The sequence below is a fragment of the Myotis myotis genome, unplaced genomic scaffold (genome assembly GCF_014108235.1).
Source record: "Myotis myotis isolate mMyoMyo1 unplaced genomic scaffold, mMyoMyo1.p scaffold_m19_p_3, whole genome shotgun sequence".
Lineage (NCBI taxonomy): Eukaryota > Metazoa > Chordata > Mammalia > Chiroptera > Vespertilionidae > Myotis > Myotis myotis.
The window spans coordinates 201,103,659-201,129,506 of record NW_023416335.1 but is presented as its reverse complement, the minus strand read 5'-3'; the positions used below and the strand labels follow the sequence as shown (position 1 = coordinate 201,129,506).

The 25,848-nt window shown below is 40.1% G+C and overlaps 1 protein-coding gene across 7 annotated transcripts in view; it reads left to right on the top strand.

The window, feature by feature from the left end:
- SLC41A2 (solute carrier family 41 member 2) overlaps positions 1-25,848 on the top strand; it is an 87,339-nt gene that overhangs the window by 39,232 nt on the left and 22,259 nt on the right. For 6 of the 7 annotated variants that reach the window (XM_036299739.1, XM_036299740.1, XM_036299742.1 and 3 more), the window contains exons 4-7: positions 1,601-1,672; positions 2,829-2,973; positions 8,470-8,616; positions 22,818-22,965. In XM_036299739.1, coding sequence (XP_036155632.1) covers positions 1,601-1,672; positions 2,829-2,973; positions 8,470-8,616; positions 22,818-22,965 — 512 coding nt within the window. The remainder of the gene's footprint in view (positions 1-1,600; positions 1,673-2,828; positions 2,974-8,469; positions 8,617-22,817; positions 22,966-25,848) is intronic. The other variant, XM_036299745.1, reaches the window with a different exon arrangement.

The window sequence follows — 25,848 nt, the reverse complement described above, 5'->3', positions numbered from 1 at the left end:
ATTTGATAAGCACTTTCCCACTCTAGCCAAAATTGACTTCTGTTGCCTTAAACCTCTTCTCAGAGAACTCTTGATTTCTGAAATTATTTTATAACATTCTACCTTTTTAATACATTAATTTAAAACCATATTTTTAAAATATGTTTTTATTGATTAGAGAGCAAGGGAGAGAGAGATAGAAACATCAACGATGAGAGAGAATCATTGATTGGCTGCCTCCTGCAGGCCGCCTACTGGGAATCGAGCCCACACCCCAGGCATGTGCCCTTGGCCGGAATCAAACCCGGGACCTTTCAGTCCGCAGGCTGATGCTCTGTCCACTGAGCCAAACCAGCCAGGGCTTAAAAATATTTTTGAGTCTTTGCTATATGCCAAGCGCTGTGTGTGCTAGGGAATCAGCAACAAACAAAACAAAATGATCCTGCCCTCATTGAGCTTACATTTCAGTGGAGGGATATGAAGAAGTTGGCAGAGCCTCTGTCCCTAATAATGTTAAGTTAGACTTGCAATTCAAATTGTAAAACTTCTAAAATAAAGAAAAACTAAAGCTCCCAATAATGGTATTAATAGTTTAGATTTCCAGGCTTAGAAAAGAAGTATACAAATTAAGACAGAATGAATAATTATTCCAAAACACTGAGAAATATTAATATTTGCATTTGCTGGATACTTTGAGACTGCAGTCCAGAGTGAGTTTAGACAACAGGATCTGTTTTCTAGATTGATACAGGAAAGGTTGGTGTAGCACGTAACCGAATGGTCTGAAGCCAGTTTGACCATAGTTAAAGCTACCCATAAGTATGGAATACCCTTGTATATTTTCCACGTTACCCTTTCACCTATCTTCTGTGACCAAGCAGATAATAATTGAAACCTGGCTCCGTATAGTATTTTTAATAACGATTGCTCATTGTTTTCCAAAATGCTGCAGTAGAAAAACTTGTCAGATTTGCATATACATTTTATGAATCCTAAGTGGTTGATAAGAATGATTTGGCTTATAGCATAATTAAATATGTGAATAATAATATTTTTTGGAGTGCATTCTTCCATTTAGCAGAAAGATATATAAACTTTAATAGTGAGATATATGATCAAAATTCATATGGAACTGAATGATTTTTTTTATTATTAACAGTGTTAGTCATGACTCAAATATAAATTATGTCCCTATGAATGATTTGTTTATATCTGGATTTTTTGGTCAATAATTCTTCAAATCACATTAGTTTCATGATGTGAAATTATATGCCAGCAACTGAAAATTATGTACTTACATTGGCCTACATACACAAAATTTGGTATGTTAGGATGCACTTGATGGTGTTTGTTGTAAAAAAACATCACTGGGAAGGTGGGTAGTACTAGCCAGTCCACTTGTGAGCTAGTAATTAAGCTAAAAAAATTTCTGAAACATCTCAGGCAAGCTGAATGTGAGATGTAAGAATAGTAGCTAACTAAGAATTATATTTAAAGTGCAATGTGATCTCATCAGATTTACTAAAGATTTGTCTTTGGCTTTAAGACTTACTGTGCTGTTTAAATAGAATAGAGAGCATATAGCTTATTCAGTGATACCTGAAAATATCCACCTTAACAGGTAAATATTGGGAAGATGGATTCACCCATTGAAAAGTGGAACCTAATAATTGGCAACTTGGCTTTAAAACAGGTAAGTGATACACATATTTATTTATAGATCTTGGGTTTACAGATCTTGGTTGTTACCTGTAAGAATGAAATAAATTTTAGTTAAGTCTACCATTTAATTGTTCAGGGGACCCCAAGTGATAATTTACGACTGCAAAAAAGGGATAGAATAAATGAATATCAATGATTTTGAAAGTTTCCTTTCTCTAGAAATTATGTACTTCTAAATATGAAAAACATACAATATAAAAATATAAATATACAAAATATTTTCTGTCCTAAGTGTATAAGAGAGCCAGAGTTTGAGTTTAATATCTGTACAAATATAGGATGTCCCAAAAATATATATATGTTTTAAAAAATATATTTTTATTGATTTCAGAGAGGAAGGGAGAGGGAGAGGGATATTGAAACATCAATTATGAGAGAGAATCATTGATTGGCTGCCCCCTGCACGCCCCCTACTGGGGATTGAGCCTACAACTCAGTCATGTGCCCTGACCAGGAATCACACTGTGAGCTCCTGGTTCATAGATTGACGCCCAACCACTGAACCACACCGGCCGGGTAGGAACTGAAGTTTGTATATCATTAATCATGATGGTGATTACATGTAAGGTTATTGTTTAAGGTCCACCAACCAAAGCTCTTTAAGAGCAGGGAATAAACCCGTTTTGACCACTGTGGTCGCCCAACACCAACCATAGTGCCTGGTACATAATAGACGCTAAATTAATAGTTGTTGAATGAATGAATTTGAATAATTTGCCACAAGAGTAAGTGGTGTAGCGAGGAGTCAAACTCTCATCTTTGGATTATAAAATCCAGTCTCTTGCCAACACTGCCTCTGGCATCAAGCTTCACTTTGGTGGGTTGTGTACTTTTCAGCCCTAAAGTCGCTATTTTCTTAGATGTCGTGTGGATTACATCATGAAAGTCACTTGAGATGCTTGTTAAAAACAGATCCCTGGACCCTCTTCCATACCTGGGCAGCTTGAGAACCCACTGCCTTAGAGAATATTAAAACTAAAATATAGTAGCTTCTCTAAAAGGCAGCTCAGTTACTAATAGCCATACTTTCCTCTGACTTCTCATATGCACATTTATGTAATCAGGCTTACAGGTGTGTTTGTGAAATGAATAATTCCATTGAATTTTATGAAAAATTTTTTTTTTAGGTTCAAGCAACAGTCGTCGGTTTTCTAGCAGCCGTGGCGGCAGTTATATTGGGCTGGATCCCAGAGGGGAAATACTACCTTGATCACTCCATACTGTTGTGCTCTAGCAGCGTAGCAACTGCCTTCATTGCCTCTCTTCTGCAGGGTAAGTACATTTACAAGTGCCCACTCGTAGTCTTTTACTTTCATTTCCTAATATCATGCCTATTTTTGTTTAAATGGTATGTGTTCATAATAAAAAAAAAAATCAAAAAGTTGTCCACAAACTTTAAAAATGCCTTATTTCAGATATATTTATATTTATTATATGTAAACCTGAGTGCAGAACAGGCTTTTGGATTGTCTCCTGGCCGTAGGTACCCTGGGACAGTTCTCAAACAAGATCAAGAGCATAGCCGAGTTACTCATTTGTTTCTGTTAAGTTAACTTAATTGAGAAACTTCTTTCCGGAAAATCATGCTGAGGATTTTACTGGCTTCTCAGTTGAGTAACAAGGATTCCAAGAATCCTGAGTTCCAAAGGCAGTCTCTCTGTTGAAATTTTTTCAAGTTTTCAGATTTCAAAGAAAACTCTGCACTATCTCTGTGGCAATACAAATATAACCGTAAGCTTAACATAGCAGATTGTTGGTTGTTGAACTTGAGAGAGCCAGAAGTTGTAAAAAACTAACTACATGAGAAATTTTCAGTTGGGATATTATTTTTAAAATATTTATTAATTAATATGAACTTCACATTGGATAACTAGATTATTTATGGACTGATAGTCATAAAGACTTGGTTCTTTTTATTTTATAATCATCATCTTTTCACCTTTATATAACCAACAAGATTCAAAAGAAGATTCTCTTGCTAGGTGATCATATAATGAAGCTAACTTTTTGGCTAGGTTCTTTCCCAGAACTTAAGAGAATTTAATTATAATTAAGACTTGACTTCTTGCCCAGCCGGTGTGACTCAGTTGGTTGAGCATCATGTCCCACACACCAGAAGGTCACTGATTTGATTCCTGGTCAGCACACGAGCCTGGGTTGTGGGCTCAATGCCTAGTAGGGGCCATGCAAGAGGCAGTTGTTCAATGTTTCTTTCACCAGGTAGGGGAAGTTTTCTGTCATTATTTCTTCAAAAAGGTTTTCAATATCTTGCCCTCTCTCTCCTTCTGGTACCCCTATAATTCTGATGTTGGTACGCTTGAAGTTGTCCCAGAGGTTCCTTACACTATCTTCATATTTTTGGAATCTCTTTTCTTTTTTCTTTTTCGGTTGGGTATTTTTTGTTTCTTTGTATTTCAAATCTTTGACTTGATTCTTGGGATCCTCTTTTCTGCTGCTGGATCTCTGTAAATTATTCTTTATTTCAGTCAGTGTATGCTTAATTTCTAGTTGGTCCTTTTTCATGTCCTCCATGGTCTCACTATACTTATTGAGGGATTCATTAAATTTATCGGTGGTTTCCATAAAATTCTTGAAAAACCTTATAAACGTGGCCTTGAACTCTATATCCAGTCGTTTGCTTTCCTCCATTTCTGCCATTTGTGACCTGTTTCTTTGTCTCCGCATTTTGGCTGCTTCCCTGTGTTGATAGAGTGGCCCTGCGTGCCAGGTGTCCTGTAGGGCCCAGTGGCTCAGCCTCCCCAGTTACCTGAGGTGGACACTCTTGGTGCACTCTTGTTGCCTTGGTTGTTGTAGGATCACTGGGAGGAATTGACCTCCAGGCCAATTGGCTGTGAGAATCAGCTGTGTCTGGAGTGGGAGAACTTCTGTGCTGAAGACACCCTTCTGGGGCAAGACTTGCTTCAGTGGGGCTTTGGTGCTCACTGAGTCTGCTCCCTGAGTGTGTCCCTTATGGATCTGAGGAATTGCAATCTGGATGGTCCCCCTCTGACCACTGGGTACAGTGGCTCCTGGATCTAAGGAGGTGCTAATTCAGCCTCTGCCTGAGGCCACACAGCAGGAGCCACGAAGAGGCTCAGCTGTGAAGCAATGCAAGCGTTGCGGGGCCTTGGGCCTTCTCTTGGAAGTTCCGGGTCTGCCTGGTTCGGCTGCAGTTAGGTACATTCACATGCAAAAGCCTCTGCCGCAGCCTGGGTGGGGCGGGGTCTCAGGGAGTCAAAGAGCAGAGAAAGCAGCTATGGCCGATTCTCCGCCCGGAGTCGTGCGTCTCGGAGTCGTGCGTCTCAGTGTCCCGGTAGTGGCTGCAAGCACCTCTGAGGGAAAGCCGCACTCAAGTTCGCCCGCTGCCCGAGAGTCCGCTCCTCCCCGTATGAGTCCTGAGTCCCCAGAGACTTCCCGGAACCGGAGTTCAGAGCAGTCGGAAGCTTGTGATTCAAAAAAAAAAACAGCCGCGTCCTCAGGTGCCACCCCCTTTCCGCCCGCGCGCGCTCCGCCGTACCTCTGCACTTCACCTCCGCAGCGCCTCTGGCTCTCAGCGTGCTTTTCTTTCCTTCTAGTTGTAGAATTTACACTCAGCCAGCTTTCCTGTTGTTCTGGGTGATGTCCACTCTGTCCTTTAGGGTATTTTTCAATTGTTGTGGGAGCGGCAATTTCCCGGTGTTTATCTATGCCGTCATCTTAGTTTCTCTTCAATGTTTCTCTCAGTGATGTTTCTATCTCTCTTTCCCCCTCTCCACCCTCCTTCCTCTGAAATCAATAAAAATCTATTAAAAAAGACTTCTAAAATATTTTCAAACATTTTGTTTTAGTACTTAATTGTATCAGGAGTAGTTTCTGGTCTATACAGTCATGCACTGCTTACTGATGTTTCAGTCAGTGATGGGCCACATATACAGCAGTGGTCCCATAAGATTATCATGGAGCAGAAAAATTCCTATTGCCAAGTGATGTCATGGTCATTGTAATGTTTTAGCACAACGCATGTCTGTGATGATCCTGCAGTAAACAAACCTACTGTGCTGCCAATCATATGTGCAACTATACTATTAGCACAGCCTGGCTAGTGTGGCTCAGTGGTTGAGTGTCAACCTATGAGCCCGAAGGTCATGGTTTGATTCCCAGTCAGGGCACATGCCCAGGTTGCAGGCTTGATCGCCACTAGGGGGCATGCAGGAGGCAGCCGATCAATGATATTCTCTCTCATCATTGATGTTTCTCTCTCTCTCTCCCTCTGCCTACCTCTCTGAAATCAGTAAAAATATATTAAAAAAATAAAAGTGTAGCACATACAATTATGTCCAGTACATAATACTTGGTATTGATAATAGATGATTATGTTACTGGTTTATGTATTTACTGTATTATTTATCATTATTTTAGAGTTTACTCTTTCTACTTATAAAAAATTACTGTAAACATATGATGTGTTTCTTGGGCAGCAATCTCATACATCTAATGTTTACCATGTTTCAACTGCATCATTTTCTCTTGTGCTTGATTTAATCTCGTGTTGTGTTGTACAGTAACATGATGTACAGGCTTGTAGGCTAGGAGCAATAGGCTATCCCATACAGCAGAGATGGCAAACCTTTTGAGCCTGGCGTGTCAGCATTTTGAAAAACCCTAACTAACTGGTGCCGTGTCACATATAGAAATTTTTTGATCTTTGCAACCATAGTAAAACAAAGACTTATGTTTTAATATTTATTTTATATATTTAAATGCCATTTAACAAAGAAAAATCAACCAAAAAAATGAGTTCGCGTGTCACCTCTGACACGCGTGTCATAGGTTCGCCATCACTGCCATACAGCCTCGGTGTGCAGTAGACTATAGCATCTAGGTTTGTACACGTACATTCTGTATGATGTTCGCACAATGACGAAATTGCCTAACAATGCATTTCTCAGAATGTATCCCTGTCGTTAAGTGGTGTATGACTGGGTAGTGTCAACACTGACCAAAGGAGAGTGAAGTTAAGCTATTAGAAAATTTATTTTTGGTTAAAGAAATGTTAAAGCATTCGCATTCTATTTAGGCTCATTTGCTTCTGTTTTCTTTTTAATTTTGTTTCATAGAGAGATAATTATTAAAGAAAATTTCAGTCTAGCATGTGTATGTATTGCCTAGAATTTTCAAAACCATAAAATTTCCAATTTTAAAAATACATGTTCAATGCTTCTTACTTTGAACAATATATGTTCTAATTTTTTGATAACTTGACTTTGATAACCCAATTAATATATGTAGAACAGATACTATTAACCACCTTTTGTAGGTGAGAAAACTGACTCAAGTAAGTTGACTTGTCTAATTTCATCAGCTTGTTCACAGAAAAAGCAGAATTAAAACCTATTTGATGACTCCCAGCTCTTTGCATTGGTCCAAATGGCAAAATATTTTTTTCAGCTAAAATTATATAGATGGCATTCTGTTACAGAACTTTCCATATAGAACTCTAAATTTGCTGATTTTGAAGAAAGAATTCTGCATGATCACATCTTGATTGATTATTGCATAATACATTTAAAAATTTTTTCTGCTATTGCTTTTATTGTTCTTCATTGATATTATGGGAAAGGTAAGTCCATAGATTGAAAAAGCCTCCATAATATAAGATATGAGACATTATTTTGAAGCAAGACAGCAATTCTACTTTTTAAAAAAATTTCTTTATTAAGATATTATATATGTGTCCTTATCCCCCCATTCTTCCTCCCCTCCCCCCCCCCCCCCCCAGCAATTCTACTTTTAACAATTTTGGCTTTATGGGATAGTAGAGAAAACAGTGGACTAGAGTTACTTACAACCTCTGTGACCTTAGGCAAGAATGTAAACCGTACTCTCAGTTGTATTGCCTATAACACGAGTTTGCTGGAAGAAATTCATTTAGAGTCATTTCCAATCTTAAAATGCCATGAGATCCTGTTGTTTTTTATAGCCATATCAAGGCTTCCGTATTGGTTCTTATTAGCACATCAGTAAACTAATCTTAAATTGCCTCCAATGCATCCTTTGAATGAGTGTGTTGGCATGAGGAAATCTGTACAATTAGGTGTGGATAGAAACGTTATCATTTTTCTCCCATTTCTATGATTCAGGGAGATAAGGACTTAAAAGTGTAGGTACGCAGTCACATTTTCAGCTTCTGTTCTTTAGTTACAGGTTCCTAGACACAAACTTTGGATTGCGAGAGTATTCCATACAAAGACAGCTTCTGGCCTCATGTTCAAAATTCAATTGCTTCCTTCCCCTTAACATTTCAATACCTTCAAATAATAAAAGGAAGCAAGTATTCCTGGCTTCCACTATGTCAACAAATCTGTTTTTACTGGTTTTCTTCCCCAGTTGCTATGCATATAAAGATGACTTAGCTTTCTTTGATATTTTCATGCATTATTTGAGGGTTAAAATAAAATGTGTGTGTTTGATACATACAAATACATTACATCTAAAACATACAAGTTACTAAATTTGAAACTTTAGCTTTAACTTTATTTTACTGGAGGTTTTCAGGTGTCTAAATGCAACATTGACCTTCTCGAATCTTCCATGATTCCCCACTTGGAATTCCTTTAAAGGCATTTTGCCAGAGCACTAGTGTCAAATGTTTTGTTTGTGTTAGTCAGCTTGTTTAAGCAGTCTAACTGAAATTCATAGGCTGTTTGACTAGCCTGTGTATTTTGTATGTAGGGGAATTGATTGTTTTTAAAATCATAGCAGAAAAGTAATGAATGTTCTTTCTTCTAGGAATAATCATGGTTGGGGTTATCGTTGGTTCAAAGAAGACTGGTATAAATCCTGATAATGTTGCCACACCCATTGCTGCTAGTTTTGGTGACCTTATAACGCTTGCCATATTGGCTTGGATAAGCCAGGGTTTGTACTCCTGTCTTGGTAAGTTGACTTGACACTAAATATAATGTGTTAATCAGAGTCTCTTTAAATAAATATTGTTATAGCAATGCCATGAATCTGTGGTGGCCTTCATCCATGTTAGAACTGTGGTTGAGACTGATTAGGACAATAACTGCTATTTGTTGTACACGTACTATGTGTTCTCATATATTTTTTCTTACATACTTGTTTTCTTATAGAGTTTAAAACTCTATATTATCATCTCTAATTTCAGATGAGAAAACTGAGGCTCATGCAGGTTATGTATGTTACCCACTACTGGTAGGAAGATTGAACACAGTTCTGTCTATTCTATGACCTCTGCCCTTTCCTCTAAATGGGTAGCCAGCGGAGTCAACGTACAGTGTTCTGATACGTGCATTGTACTACTGTCCCAGAACACAGGCGTATGGTGGTGCTTGAAACCTAGTGATTTTTCCCCAATCAGAAACCAGCTTGGCAATTAACTAAAAGAAAAAAAATCACCATGAAAATTAACCTGAACACTCTGTGAAGTTGGAGTCATCTTATATATGTGATTTCTAATAACAGTGATAGAGTAGTTATAGAATCTAATGACTTGTTTACTGCGATTTATACTCTGGGACTGCTACCAATATAAATGAATATGATTTGTAAGAATCGATTTAGTGCTAAAAATTGGTTGTGGTTCATTTTTTTTTAGATGCCAAATTTTAAAAAATTAAAACAGAAACCCACAGTAACTGCTGGGGTCGAGCCCCAGCAGGTCCAGGGGTTCCCCATAGGTGAGGACGGAGTCGGCGAAGAAGGAATGACACGGAGACAGCGTTCAGTTGATCAGCAGCCTAGCCAGGATCTCTAGCCAAGTTCTGGTCAGGATCTCCAGTGAAGTTCTGGTTAGGATCTCCAGCCAGGTTCTGTGTCCATGTTGTCTTGCTAGGTTCTCCAGGTTCTCCAGCCAGGTTCTGTAGCCATGTTCCCTCGCTAGGTTCTGTCTCTAGGTTCTGTCTCCAGCTTCTGTCCAGGATCTTTTGCCATGTTCTCTCCAGCGAAGTTCTTCTGTCTCTAGGTTCTGTGTAGGTTCTGTGTGTAGGTTCTGTGTGTAGGTTCTGTGTGTAGGTTCTGTCTCTCTTGGTTCTGTCTTCTAAGTTCTGTCTTCTAAGTTCTGTGTTCTAAGCTCTGTATTCTAAGTTCTGTCTTCTAAGTTCTGAGTTCTGCTGTCTTGTTGCATCTGTATTTATACCAGTTGATTCAATCCTATCAATCTCTATTACAAAGGTTAGGGCGTTTCTTATCTTCATTCCAGGGAGTAAAGATTATGTAGCTTAAGCAAGATTGTTCGTAGTTAAAGTGATTAATTACCCCCCTGGCACTTAGTTAAAAGGTTTTATTCCCTCCCTAACTTCAGGGTAAAATCCCTACCTGGGGAAACAACCTTTCTCAGAGACCTTGGTTAAAACACATAGTGCCAAGAAGGTGAGAAAACATATTAAGAACAGTATGCCATATATGCCGGGTCCCTTGAAACAGCAAGGATGGACCGGCTCTCGGCAAGTAACACAAGGGGGGGGGGGGGCGGGGAGGGAGATAGTTTATAAGCCAAATCAGGAGCATTTATTCACATGTCCTCATATGTTTTCATGGAGACTTCACAGATTTATGCTTTACTTTAGAGTAAGTCTGAAGTACATGCGGTTTGAAGAAGAGTCTCAGATACATGTTTTTGAACGAAAGGAAGGGCTTGAGCATAACAAAGGCAGGAATTATCTACTACTTTCAGAGACATCAAGGGAGGCTTCATTTAGTATATAAAATTACCCGAATTCTGTAATGAGCAGCATAAAAATAATGCTTAGTAAGAGTTGATGCGTATGTTCAAGGAATAGTCTTCTCATTTAGAAGATTATATGTTTCTACCTAGAATAAGGACACCAAACGATTAATGATCTAAATGTAAGGTCTCGTTCCCATAGGTCTTGGGTTGTTTTGTTGTTGTGGAATGAACAAGGAATGATATAAATTCAGGTATACTCAGGGTAATCCTCAATACCTTTCTCTTCCAGTCAATTTAAAACGTAGAAAATGAGAGTTATGTTTTTAAAGGGATTATTTGCTCTAATTTATATTCTTGGGTGACAGTTGGTCATACTTTTGTCCTCTAAACTATCATACAGTTTAGAAATCGATGCTGAAGTCGGGGCTTGAAATATTGGCTGATGGCTGGTATTAGAGAATGTGACTTCATGTTGTACTCCTACCATGTTAAACTTACTCACCCACTCACAGCCAGGCAGCTGGACGGCCTGTAGTCCTCACCCCGACAGGAACAGGCTGTTAATGGTTGGTGAAGGGAGACTGTCATCGCTGGGCTGGATCCCAAAGGGAAAGGGATGTTAGGCATACTTAGTGACGGCTTCCCAAGTCTTACTAATTAGATGAGACTCCCCACTCTGAGGAAGAGATAAGAGGGAAGAAGGGAGGGGTAGAAAAGAGTAAAGGGTTTCTTTCTAATCTTATTAAGAGGACAGAAATTCTATGGGTCTGGCCAGGAACATTGAGGATGGAGCTGGGGATGCGATGGAGGGATGGTAATGGTTTGGGGATGGGTTCCCTTACATACATAAAAAAGAAAGGTATATTGTTTGCAGACTTGGCTACTTAATTACCATGCAGTCATTTTAACACATTTCTCAGCTGCTTAGTTAAAGCCACAGTGGTAAAAAAGTAAGAAAAAAGAATACCATTGAAAAATGTCATCATAATAGATGATAATGTCATCAAAATAGATGATACAGACCTAAGTATGAGATTCCAGAAGATAGATCAACTTTAGAGGAGAATAATGTATGCTGACTTTTCAAATTTTATTTTCTAAAATTATACAAGTGATAAACACTCCTTATGAACAACTTAATCATAATCTATCGTCATCTGAAGCTTCAGTTTTTGAGTGTTATATATGATACATTAGTAGTTTAACTGAATCAAGAAATAAAGCAAAGTGGAATGATACCATCAGAGACCATAATTTTGAAAAATAATTTTATTATTAAATATTGCTTAGACTTTTTAGGCTTTGTCTTCTGCAAGTTGGCTCAAAATAATTCAAGCTAAATTAAAATCAGATCTTTTATATTTCACCTGTATAATTTATTTCCCTAAAAAAGATATATTTTTTTTAACTAGAGGCCCGGTGCACGAATTTGTGCACAGGTGGGGTCCCTCGGCCTGGCCAGCGATCAGGGCTGATTGGGGTCATCTTGCCCAGTCCTGGGGAAGGGACTGCAGGAGGTTGGCTGGCCAGCAGGAGGGACCCCAGGAGGTTGGCTGGCTGGGGGGAGGGACCACAAGAGGTTGACCGGCCGTGGGAGGTTGCCTGTGGGAGCACATTGACCACCAGGGGGCAGCTCCTGCATTGAGTGTCTGCCCCTGGTGGTCAGTGTGCATAATAGCGACCGGTCGACCAGTAGTTCAGTCGATCGGTCATAACAGTCACTTAGGTTTTTATATATATAGATGGGCTACTGTAGTGATGTGATTTATAAGAAATAGATGTTTGGTCGTTCAGGTGCTCAGAATATATTTCTCATATATATTTAGCCTTTGTCCAAGGTTCCTGACTCACAGCCTCCCCAAACTGTTGGGATTTTCTGAGTGATAAGAGCAATGGGAGCATCTTTTGTCAGAGTATTTTGTCATAATATCTTGTCCTCAATTCCTGAAGTTGCTTCAGAGCCAAAAGGTGAAACAGGTGTCTTGTTACTCATAACAAGCCCCTTTTCATCACGCCTGGGTGTATGTTAATGAGGTGACTTTTGGAAAGCACCTAAGGATGGGGCCGGTTGGTTGCTGGGGGAATCACCCAGAGTAGAGGAATGGATCTTTCAGTCCCATCTCTGATGTCTGGGGAGGATAGAGAGGCTGGAGGTGGGATCACTCACCAGTCACCAATGATTTACTCAATCATGCATATTTAATGAGGCCTTCATAACACCCCAAAAGGGTGGGGCTCAGAGAGCTTCGGGGTTGGTGAACACATAGAAATTTGGGAAGAATTTTGTATTCAGAGAGGGCATGGAAGCTATGGGCTTTCCCCCATACATTGCCCTATGCATCTCTTCCATCTGGCTGTTTCTGAGTTATATCCTTTTATTATTTTTCTTCTTTTACTAGAGGCCTGGTGCACGGATTGTGCACCAGTGGGGTCCCTCGGCCTGGCCTGTGGGGATCAGGCCGAAACTGGCCTGGTGCACGGATTCGTCCAGGGCATGTCCGGCCCATCTCGCCCAGCCCTGGTCGGGGCCGGCAGGCTGGGGAGGGACTGCAAGAGGGTGGCCAGCCAGGGAAGGGCCGTGGGAGGGCTCCAGGGCATGTCTGGCCCATCTCAGCCAGCCCCCAGCAACAAGCTATCCTACCGATTGGAGCGCCTGCCCCCTGGTGGTCAGTGCATGTCATAGCAACTGGTCCAACTGTCGAACAAACGGTTGGACACTTAGCATATTGGGCTGTTATTATATAGGACTAGAGGCCTGATGCACGAAATTTGTGCAAGAGTAGGCCTTCCTTCCCCCGGCTGCCGGCACTGGCTTCCCTTTGGCACCTGGGACCCAGGCTTCCCTCCGGTCCCAGCTTTGTCCAGAATGACATCCGGTCTAATTAGCATATTACCCTTTTATTATTATAGATAATAAGCTGGTAATTTAGTAAGTAAAATGTTCCTCTGAATTTTGTGAGCCACTCTAGCAAATTAATCAAATTCAAGGAGGGCGTCGGAACCTCTGATTTATAGCCATTCAATCAGAAGCACAGGTGACAACCTGGACTTGGACTGGCATCTGAAGGTTGTGTGTGTGTGTGTGCGTGTGTGTGTGTGTGTGTGTGTGTGTGTGTGTTGGGTGTGTGTGGGGGGGGGTCTTGTAGGAAGGGCTGAACCCTTAACCTGTGGATTCTGATGTTATATCTTCCTGTAGATGGTGTCAGAATTGAGTTGAATGGTAGGACACTCAGCTGGTGTCTGAGAATTGCTTGGTGGTGTGGGAACCCCCACATCCCAGAATGGAATTGGTACAAGAATCATAGCTACTGATGGATTCTATAGTTGATTTAATAAAGGTTTTTCTGAAGTGTCAGTGTTTGAATTTCTGAAGTATCTGCATTGTGAGCACTAGGGGGCCTCATAAGATAGCAGTTGTCAGCCTGGAATGCTTGGTATCCTGAACGTTTAAGTTCCAAGACCCCGTGCATCCTGCTGAGATGTCCAGTTCTTAGTAACAACATTTAATTCCTGAATTCTGTTAAACACTTAGCAGTCTTTAGAGGCAAAAAGAGGATTTCATGGCAGCTTTAAGTTTTAAATAGAGGCCATATAGTATATGGCTCTCAAAGTACTGGACATGGAGAAAAGTCTCACTTAGAATTTTGGATATTCAGAAATGACTTGGAACAGGTCCCCTCATGTGCCCTTAGCTTTGATACACTGTACTAAGACTCGCTGGACATTCATTCAGTGTGCTGCCTTTCTTTTAGTTCTGATACAGTTTGCTGATTTCTGATACCTGAAACGAACATAGGTCCCCCACCCCCCTTCTTACCTTTCCAGTTGGCTGGGGGGGGGGGGGGGGGAGGCAGGGGCAAAACAAGCCCAAGAGCTTTGTTTACTTCTGTTGACTTTATTCTTTGCAGTCACCCTGCGTAAGTCTTCATTGCTCAATGAACAGATTTCAAGTTGCAGCCTGGCATTTAGGCCTCCTGGAGCCGTAGAAACTGACCTTCTCAAGGGTTGGCTTGCTCCTCCCTTTCTTGTGTCGTTACTCCAGCCAAACTCAGCCATCTTCTGATCCTCATACAAGCTGTGGTTTTTCTCTCTTCTTTCCTATATCATTCCCCTGCCCTCCGGGAAGGCTACACAGAACCTGTATTTTCCAGTCCTTTTCTCCGTTGACTTCCCCTTGCACTTTATTGATGCTTCTCTTAAGACATTCTTTTTTTTAAAAAAAAATATAGTCTGGCCTTCCAACGGTCTGAGGGACAGTGAACTGGCCCCCTTGCTCTATCCACTAAGCCAAACCAGTTAGGGCTTAAGACATTCTTTACACTTGGGCAGTCATTAGCTTTGTGTGTAAATGTCATTATGAGGGTATAAGCTTAAGGATAAATCTGTTTTTATTTTTGTAGCGCCCCATAGTGGTTGTTAAGCAAATTGCACTCCACCAAATGCTTTATTTTTTGAAAGCTACCAAATTAATGTGAGGAGAGGTTATTCAGGAAGTGGTAGATGCATGGAAAATAGAAGACAGTTATATTTGTCTGATTTGTCATAGTATATGCTCAATACATATTATAGCAAAAATGATCCTTTTGATGAGGACCTAGGGGTGTATTGGTAGGGTATCTTGCCTTAGCAGGGAGTTTCTAGAGATTAGTATCACTGTAGACAAACTAAAATAGCAACATGTGGCTAGAAAAGATCTATTTCAAGTGCAAATAGGCATTTATTATTCACATAGTAATCTTTCAACATGTAATAATCTTCAAATGCTATTAAAAAGATCTAAAGTCGATTGTTGTCTTTTCTTCCTTTTTGTTTGCATTATTTTAAGATAATTTTAAAAACTCTTTCAATTATTTTAACTGCATGGCTATGTAATTCTCTTATGTATGTGATTTTTTAAAAAATTTGAATATTATCTGCTTTTCTCTTTTTGAGCAAGTTCTGAGAGGCAAAATGTTGACTTCTCATTCTTCAAGGTTAGCTTAAAAAAGATGGCTTAGCCCTGACCAGTTTGGCTCAGTAGACAGAGCGTTGGCCTGCGGACTGAAAGGTCCCAGGTTCGATTCCAGTGAAGGGCATGTACTTTGGTTGCGGGCACATCCCCAGTAGGGGGTGTGCAGGAGGTAGCTGATCGAGTTTCTCTCTCATCGATGTTTCTAACTCTCTATCCCTCTCCCTTCCTCTCTGTAAAAAATCAATAAAATATATTTTTAAAAAACGATGGCTTAGTCGAAGCTGTGAGAGCAGTAACAATCAGCCTCGGGTTGTTCCTTCAGTGCTATGGACACTAGCAGGGATGCCACCGGTTATTTACACGACATTTTAGAATGCCGCTGCCTTGATGTGGTGATGTGAGTAAATTTATTGTGCGTGTCACTCTTCTTCAGAGTTTTTTTAAAATATATATTTTTATTGATTTCAGAGAGGAAAGGAGAGGGAGAGAGAGATAGAAACATCAATTACAAGAGAGAACCATTGATCGGCTGCCTCCTACACGCCCCCTACTGGGGATCGAGCCTGCAACCCGGGCATGTGCCCTTGAGTGGAATCTAACCCAGGACCCTTCAGTCCACAGGCTGATGCTCTATCCACTGAGCCAAACCAGGTTGGGCATTCAGAAGTTTTTAGGACTGCGCCATCTTAGTTTAGAGTGATTCCTAGAAGGTCCATTTAGTGAGAAAATTCTGATGGTTATTTATAAAGGGCATTTAAAAAATTGTTTGCATCTTACAATGCCCATTGCTTTTCGCTTACACAGAAACAGCTAACATACAAAGGTGTCACTCATACTAGTAGCAGTTACATATTTCAGAAGAATTCAGGGTGGGAAGAATGAATGCCATTAATGAATTTTTATAACAGTAGTTGCAAAATGCTACCGGCAATCTAATAAAAGGTGAAATCAGTGGATCAAAAAGATGGCGGTTATGTTGGGCAGTTAAGTGGAATCCTAGGAATCTGAACCACTTTAGCTGTATTAATCCTTCTCTTTAGTTTACATATAGCAGGGAATCAGTAGTAAAGTACACAGGTATTAAGTAGGCTTAACATTCCACTGAGTTTTACTTTTCCACTTGTATTTGTTTCCTGTTGCCGCTATAACAAATATCACACACCTTGTTTCTGGAGGTCAGAGTCCAAAATGAGTTCTGCAGGGCTAGAGGCAGAGTGTCAGCAGGGCTGGTTCCTTCTGGAGGTTTCAGGGGAAACCTGCTCCTTACCTCCCCCATCTTCTGGGGGCTGCCAGCATTCCTTGGCTTATAATCGCATCACTCCATCCCGGCTTCTATGGTTACATTGCTTTCTCTTCTGTAGTCAAATCTCCTTCTACTTCTCACCTATCAGTACACCTGTGATCACATTTACGGTTCACCCAAGTAATTCAGGATGACCTCCCCGTTTCAGAACCCGTGACGTTGGAAGGATTTTGCTGTATAAAGTAACATTAACAATTTGGGGTTTATTTTACGGTGCGGATGTCGTTGAGGGCCCTTACGCAGCCTACCACAGTACCCAGAAATGAATACCAAATGTTATTTCGATTAGGGAAATTTAAATAGATATTTATGTAGGAGGAAGACATTCTTTTAGATTTTGATATCAATGCAGAAGTTCATGGTTAGCTTTTAAAGAAAGTTTTATAGGCGTTTATTTGAGCCACGTTTTTAAAAAAATATATGTATTATTCATTTTTTTTACAGAGAGGAAGCGAGAGGGATAGAGAGTTAGAAACATCGGTGAGAGAGAAACATGGATCAGCTGCCTCCTGCACACCTCCTACTGGGGATGTGCCCGCAACCAAGGTACATGCCCTTGACTGGAATCGAACCCGGGACCCTTCAGTCCATAGACCGATGCTCTATCTACTGAGCCAAACCGGTTAGGGATGAGCCAAGTTTTTGAGGACATGCCCAGAAGCAAGATCTTAAATAATTGAGAAGATGCTCTGGAGAGTGGCATTTTGAATTCCTTTTATGCATTTAGAATCAAAGGACAGAAACATAAGGAAGGTACATGAAATCCCTTGGTGGTAGATTAAGGAGGCAGGAGAAAGCAAAGTGGGGAAATCTCTAGAATTGGATTATGGTTGGCTTTTTTTTTTTTTTTTTTTTTTAATCCTTACCTGAGGAGTGAGGATATTTTTTTCCATTGATTTATTTTTAGAGAGAGTGGAAGGGAGGGGGCAGGGGGAGACAGAGGGAAAGAGAGAAGCTTCAGGGTGCAGGCTAACACTCTAATGACTGAGCAGCGCTGGCCAGGGCAATGGTTGGCTTTGAATTGACCCTTTTCTCTTGCTGATTGTGCCATTAGTGGTTTTCTAAATGTAATTCTTCAATTTTGTGACACCTATAAGACACCAGTATATCCTAAAAAGAGGACTATTTTAGCACTTCCTTTTTTCTATACTTGTAATTTTTCCCTAGCTATCAGAATTGGATTAGAAGTTACCCAAGGAAAAGGAAGGAGAATCCTATGCAATTATACATATGATCTAATTTGATGGGAATGGGTGTGTTAGATTTGTTAGGAAATTGAAATAGAACACATTTACAGTAAATCAATTATTTTTATTTTATCATGGTTTTCCCACTCTTTTTTTTTTTTTAGTGTTTAAAAAATTTTTATTTGGAGATAATTTCAAATGTATAAAATAGTTGCAAAAATAAAGAGTACAAAAAAGCACCTGTATATTCTGAATCCTGACTCAACTAATTTTAACGTTATTACCCCATTTGCTTTCTCTTTTTTTCTTTCTTTTTCTCAATGTTACATATGTACAAATGTATATACTGTACATTTATCTTTTATGACATTGGCAATTTTGAAAAATATAGTCTCCCCTCCTTTTTAAAAAATAATTGTTGGGCCGAAACCGGTTTGGCTCAGTGGATAGAGCGTCGGCCTGGGGACTGAAGGGTCCCAGGTTCGATTCCGGTCAAGGGCATGTGCCTGGGTTGTGGGCACATCCCCAGTAGGAGATGTGCAGGAGGCAGCTGATCGATGTTTCTCTCTCATCAATGTTTCTAACTCTCTATCTCTCTCCCTTTCTCTCTGTAAAAAATCAATAAAACATATTTAAAAAAAAATAATTGTTGGAATTAAAAAAAATAGGTGGCAATTTATTTTTTTATTTTAAATTGATTTTTAGAGAGAGAGAGGAAGGGAGGAGAAGAGAGAAACACTGATGTGAGAGCAAAAACATTGATCAACTGCCCCCTGCATACCCTCTCCCTGGGATCCAGCCCACAACGCAGGCATGTGCCCTGACTGGGAATTGAACCAGCAACCTTTTGGTGCATGAGATGATACTCAACCAACTGAGTCACACTGGCCAGGGCTATTGTTGGAATTTTTTTTAAAATGTGATAATAATTCAGATACCATACAGTTCACCTTTTAAAAGTGTACAATTTGGTGGTTTTGTACATTCATCAGACTGTGCAGCCTATTGTCTAATTCCAGGACATTTTTATCACTGCAAAAAAAAACCTTTAGCAGTCACTCCCATTGTATCCTTCCCCCATTCCCTGGCACCAGCATCTACTTTCTGTCTCTGTGGATTTGCCTATTTTAGACATTTCAATAAATGGAACCATACAATATGTGACCTTTAATGTCTGGCTGTTTTTTCAAAGTAGAATGTTTTTAAGGTTCATCTCTTTGTAGCATGAATCAGTTCTGAGTGATATCCCATTGTATGGATTCACATCATTCCATTGTATGAATATAGCACATTTTGCTTATCATCCATTCATCATGTGATGGCCATTTGAACTGCTTCTACTTTTTGGCTCTTATGAATGTGCTGCTATGAACATTCTTGTACACTTTTGCACGACCATATATTTTCAGTTCTCTTGACACATATGACAGAAGGTCATATGATAACTCTGGTTAAGTTTTTGAGGAACTGCACTCATTATTTTTAGTTTCATTCTGAGAAATTTTTTCTTCTCTTTGAAAATTCAGGGCAGTGATTCAGGGGTTGGGATGGGTGTTGTTTTTTTTCCACTTCAGATGACCTTCCGGAGATTTAATGTTGAGAATAACTTAAAAGCCTGGCATGGTGCTCCTCTGTTGACCTGAAAATGAAATACTAAGATGATCTGACCTAGCAAAATAGTTCTTTTCAATTGTGTTTAATGGATTTTAATGCTTTTCATTTCTGTTTAACCCTATAAAGAGATTGTTGGCAACCTTGCTTGTTTTAGGAGATAAGAATGCTTCCTAATTAGGATTTTTTAAATCCTTATCCAGTGGTTTAAAAAGGAGAACTGGGAATCCATTCAATACAGGTTTTTTTCATTTTTTAAAAATCATAGAGAAAAAAATGAAACTATATGTAGGGTTAGTCAAAGTCCCTTAAATGGAAGAAAATCTTTCAATGAATTTTGTGAGTATAATTATTTTGAAGATGTGATGGAAGATCAGATAAAGCCACAAGAATAAAGTTGTTTGGATATTATTTTAATATCTATAGTAAGGTGTTCTTTCCTGATAGAAAAGGGTTTGAATATCTTTAGGCATAGGTGAGAAGTTCTGTAAATATGTTAGGAAGATGAAGAAATACAAAATTCAGTGAAAGATAATATGAATAGGGTTGAAGAATTTTGTGACATGTCAGGAAAATTTAGTAACATTTAACTTAAATCTAAGGCTACAAGGACTATGAGATCAATTGTCTTTAAGTTATAAAGTCTCTCCTATACAAAGTAAGTATTAGAGTCACTGAGAAGAATCCAGAATGCCCTGGCTGATAATAATCTCTGATAATAATAAAACCTCCATCAGTTAAAATGATATAACCAAAATGTCCTGGAATGATGTAACTGTTTCAAGAAGAGACAGGCAATTTTCTAAACTTAGGGAGATTTAAATATAAAAATATTTGAGAATTCGACTCATGTGTTTAATGGTTTTATGCTAATGAAGCAGTACATATTTTTGTGTGTGTGCACTTGTTAACTTAGCCCTTTGGAGTAACATGTCAGTCTTCTAATTCCATTTTTAAATTCATAATTAAGTAATTGACCTATTTTTGTGGTTTTTATATCAAAATCTTACCAAATTTGTGTGTGTGTGTGTGTGTGTGTGTATATATATATATATATATATATATATATATATATATATATATGAGTATTTATGAAAATTTAAGACTCACTATTTGTACATTTAATTTATTAGCTTTATAAAGATTAATATAAGTACTTGGATACTTTTATGAGACTGGTGACATGTCTAACGGAAGTAGGATGTCTCAGTGTATTTAATGAAGCTTGTAAATGCTACCAAATATTATCCCAAACTCTTAAAAGCAATCTTTGGTTGGATGCTTGACATTGTGAATGTAATATTGTTACATGCTCGATTTTTTTCTTTGCAAAGTATTGGACTTTGTTCTTGTGGGCTGTTGTTTGTGGATTAGCTTGAGCCTCACAAGGCTTGGTTCTGAGTTTGACTGGGGAGAAGCTACAGCACACCTGACACTAGGGTGCCAGGGTCCAACCCCAGCAGGTCCAGGGGTCCCCAAAGGTGTGGACGGAGTCGGCGAAGAAGGAATGACACGGAGACAGCGTTCAGTTGATCAGCAGCCTAGCCAGGATCTCTAGCCAGGTTCTGGTCAGGATCTCCAGTGAAGATCTGCTTAGGATCTCCTGCCAGGGTCTGTGTCCATGTTCTCTTGCTAGGCTCTCCAGGTTCTCCAGCCAGGTTCTGTAGCCATGTTCCCTCGCTAGGTTCTCCAGCCAGGTTCTGTAGCCATGTTCCCTCGCTAGGTTCTCCAGCCAGGTTCTGCCCAGGTTCTCCAGCCGGGTTCAGTCACCAGGTTCTAGTCAGGTTCTCTTGAATTACCCACCTGGCACTAGTTAAGAGGTTTTATTCCCTCCCTAACTTCAGGGGCAATACAGAGTCTTCTTTCTTTGGACTCAGTATGGCACATCTTCTCAACCTAAGTTCTGTACTATCCACCTTCTTACCCTACTTATCCTCTGTAGGGGGGTCTGCAGTACCCTGGTGGAGTCCTATCCGTCCCGAGTGTGGGAGTTCTCAATGAAGGGGGGGGCTTACCTAGGGGAATCCTGTTCCAGGGCTTCCCAAAGGTGTGGACGAAGTTGGCGAAGACTATCCACCTTCTTCCTATGGTGGAGTCCGATCCGTCCCGATTGTGGGGCAAAGACTATCCACCCTCTTTCTACGGTGGAGTCCTATCTGTCCCGAGTGCGGGGCGCTTACCTAGGGGTCCCTGTTCGGGCGCCAGATGCTGGGGTCCAACCCCAGCGGGTCCAGGGGTCCCCAAAGGTGTGGACGGAGTAAAAGATCAATACAGAGTCTTATTTCTTTAGACTCAGTATGGAAAATCCCTACCTGGGGAAACAACCTTTCTCAGAGACCTTGGTTAAAACACATAGTGCATATATGCCAGGTCCCTTGAAACAGCAAGCATGGACCGGCTCCCGGCACTAGGGCTAGCTTTGCTACCCTTCTTGGGTCTAGTGAATGTTCTCGGTGTTCAAAGAGGCCTCTCCTCTAAAGGGGGGTAGGTCTTGAGTGACAAATCCCCAGTTATTCTTGGCCTAGCCTTGTGGAGTTCACACTAAGGCTTGATAGTCAGTTCTCAAGCTCTTTCTCTGATAGCTTCCTCTTTTCCAGTTTTCTATCCTATAAACTCTTAAGCCTCAGTTTGTTATTAAATAAAAATGACATACATATCTTATAACATAGAAACCCACACCTGAAACCTGTATGTGTATGTTGACCAATGTCACCCCAATAAATTTAATAGAAAAAAAAGAATGACAGTGTTCTCCTCATACTTGTGAGGGCAATTAAACGAGTCAATGAATATAAAGCATTTCCCACAATGCTTGGTTAATAGTAGGAGCCAAATAAATGTTGGCTTTTTTACTCTTGTTGTTTTAATTATTATTTTATTATTATTATTGCTGTTCCCATCCTATTATTATTATTGCTGTTCCCATCCTATTATTGCTAGGTCACATAGGTATTTCAATAAATGTTTGCTGAATTAATGTATTAGTTTTCAGTTACATTAATATTTTTATCTTATCTACAGTTTTATTTATTTTAAATATATTTTTATTGATTTCAGAGAAAAGAATGTAGAGGGAGAGAAAGAGAAAAATATCAATGATGAGAGAGAATCATTGATCAGCTGCCTCTTGTGCGCCCCACACTGGGGATTGAGCCTGCTACTCAGGCATGTACCCTGACCGGGAATCGAACCGTGACCTCCTAGTTCATAGGTGGATGCTTGATCACTGAGCCATTTGGGCTGGGCACCTTACCTACAGTTTTAAAGTTGTTTGAAATTTGTAGAAAATAAATAGCCTGTGAATACGTTTCATATCATACCTTCTGGTAAATTTTTAATATTCGCTACATGGTTAGAACAGATACTGAAATGCTGTCTCTTTTTCAATTTTAGAGAATTATTACTACATTTCTCCGTTGGTTGGTGTCTTTTTCTTGGCTCTAACTCCTATCTGGATTATAGTAGCAGCCAAACATCCAGCCACCAGGACAGTGCTCCACTCGGGCTGGGAGCCTGTCATAACCGCTATGGTTATAAGTAGGTTAGTATTAAATGTGTGTGTGTGTGTGTGTGTGTGTGTGCGCGCGCGCAATCTATGTGCCTGTATCTATGTGTACATTAAAACAAATCGATTGCCTGTTTTATTTCTTGGGTCAATTATATTATGTATATTGGGTCAATTCTTTATTATCCAAAGTGATAATGGATATATGTGATAGAAATTACAGAAATCAGTAGATATAGAGAACCTCATTTGGCTACCAGTTGTAAACTTCTCTCCAACCAAATCTTTACCAGATTGCTGAGTGAAATTTAGTGGTGTTTGTCTTTGTATGTGTGTGTTTGTAGTGTGGGTGTGTTTTTTTTTGTGTGTGTGTTGTAACCTGACAAGAACATTACTTGTTTTTCATAGTAAATTGCTCAGATAGGTATCAGAAAGCCTTAGGAATGTGTATGCCATTCAACTATTTCCACCTCTAGGCCTCTGACAGGACTTAAGAATATAATTAAGGATATATGCAACAGATTTAGTTCCAGGGACCCTAATCACCGTGGAATTTTTAACGAAAGAAAGAGAGAATACCTTAGAGGCCTAGCAGTCAGATATTGATCAAATGAAGTGTGATGCAGTCACAAAAAGGAGTATCAGTCAGCCATTAAAAATAGCATTGTTATAAGTCTTTGACGAGGAAAGGTATTCATTATACCCTTGGTGAAAAGAGTCAGCTAGAAATGAGTATCAATTTCCTGTTAAACATGGTAGATTGATGTGCTTATCTTCCTTCCTAAAACTACCAAAATGACAATAAAAAGATAAAAAGCTAAAAAACTACAAAGAGAAGGAGAACAGAGGACAGCAAGTGAGAAATTCGTAAGATAGGAATCAGGTGGATAGTTGTTAACAGAAGGAAAAAAGCTAAAACCCAGCCGCCAGCAGGGGGAGCACCCAGAAGCAGCGCCCAGATCTGAGCCTCAGGAACCCAGACAGGTGGAGGCATTAGGGCCCTGAGTACTTCCGAAAGCTGAAAGGAAGTTTGGTGGGCAGTGTGTGTAAGAAGCAGTTAGGTCCTAACAGCCCTTCTCTAGTCTGACCACCCAGGCAGCTGCCCCTCCCACCTTAGCAGAAGACAGGAATTCACTTTGGAGAGACTAAATGGAGAGGCTCCAGATTCAGAAGCACCAGCTGGCCGTCCCGCTTACAGCTCCAGGCAAGAAATCAGATCCTGTCTTTCTGGGGGAGGTCTTCAGCTCAACAGAAAACCTGCATGTGTTGACCCTTGCAGGTCTTTTAGTGAAGGAGCTGCATGCCCACCTGACCATTGTTCAGTGAGGCCCACCTGCTGACCAGCTCTGCCCAGGCCCACAGAGCTCCAAGTGTGCTTTCCCTTGTGCCCTCTAAGGAGGGGTAGCCCTTCATCAGACATTTGATTAAGACTTCTGACATGAAAGACGGAGACAAAAAAATGGTACTCAAAGGAAGTCTAGCAGCGGTTCTCAACCTGTGGGTCGCGACCATCGGAAATCACATATAGCATATCAGATATTTACATTACGATTCATAACAGTAGCAAAATTACAGTTATGAAGTAGCAACGAAAATAATTGTATGGTTGGGGGTCACCACCACATGAGGAACTGTATTAAAGGGTCGCGGCATGAGGAAGGTTGAGAACCACTGGGAGAGAGCTGAAAAGCCTCAAAAAACTATCTCCGCTGTCCTCAGAGAAATAAGGGAAGCGGTGGCATCCACAATTCTGTAAGAGCAGAATGATTTCAGAGGAGGATTGAAAACAAAACAAAAAAAACAGGAAGAGCTCTTGGAATTCAGAAATAAACAAACAGCAGAAACAAAGTCAGTATAATAGTTAGAAGGTAGAACCATCCTGGAAAGTAGAACAGAGAACAGAGAGGTAGACAATTGGAGGCAAACAATAAGGAGAGGAAATTATCACAGAAATAACATAAGGAAATTCCCCAGAACGGAAGAACATGGGCTTCCTGAGTGAAAGGGGCCACTATTGACTGAAAGGGGCCTATTGAAAGGGGCCACTATTGATTGAAAGGGGCCTATTGAAAGGGGCCACTACGGGTCCAGCACCATGAGTTGGAGTAGGAAGAACCCGCATCAAAGCACGTCATCATAAAATCCCCAAAGCTTCCGGAATGAAAACGAGTTGCATCCAAAGGATTGGGAATCAGAATGATGCCCACTAGCAACACCAGAAGCGATTCCTCCAAAATTCTGAGGGATAATGTTTTGAACATAACATACGGTCTCAGTATCAACCAAACGTAAGGACAGACTCACGAAGTTTTCAGACACACAGGATTTCAGTATATTGGTTTCCCATAGGCCCTTTCATATAAACGTTGACAAAAGACAATTTTATCAAAATGAGGAACTAAGAAATAAGATGACATAGAAATGAGGATAGCATGTGGTTCGTTTTTCTGTAATGTAGGTTGTTTTTTTCCGGGAGGATTCAGGCAACAGGATCCTGTGACATGCTGGGAGTTGGTCACAGTCATAGACTAAGCCTCCTCATGGGGCGATTGAAGGGTAGGTAGGGATGCCAGCCATGCACCAGGCCTACAGAGCAACTGCCCAGGCTATCGGGAGAACAGTGGGCTTCAGGAGGAATGTCCCTAAGAAGAAAGAAAGTGGAATCGATTGATTACCTGCCGGATGAGCTTGACTGTAATCAGGGGCATTTCATTAACTTCGCTACAAATTTGAGGCTGAATTAGTAATAAATAGCTAAAAAATTTAAGAAAAATATGAGACAAAGCAAACAGTACAAGTGAGGAAATCTAACAAGATGCTGTGTATTTCAGTTGTGAATTATGATCCCATTGTTATAATAAAATAAACTCTAAATGTTTCACCAAAAATGATAACCAGACTGTCAGGATAGAGAGAGGA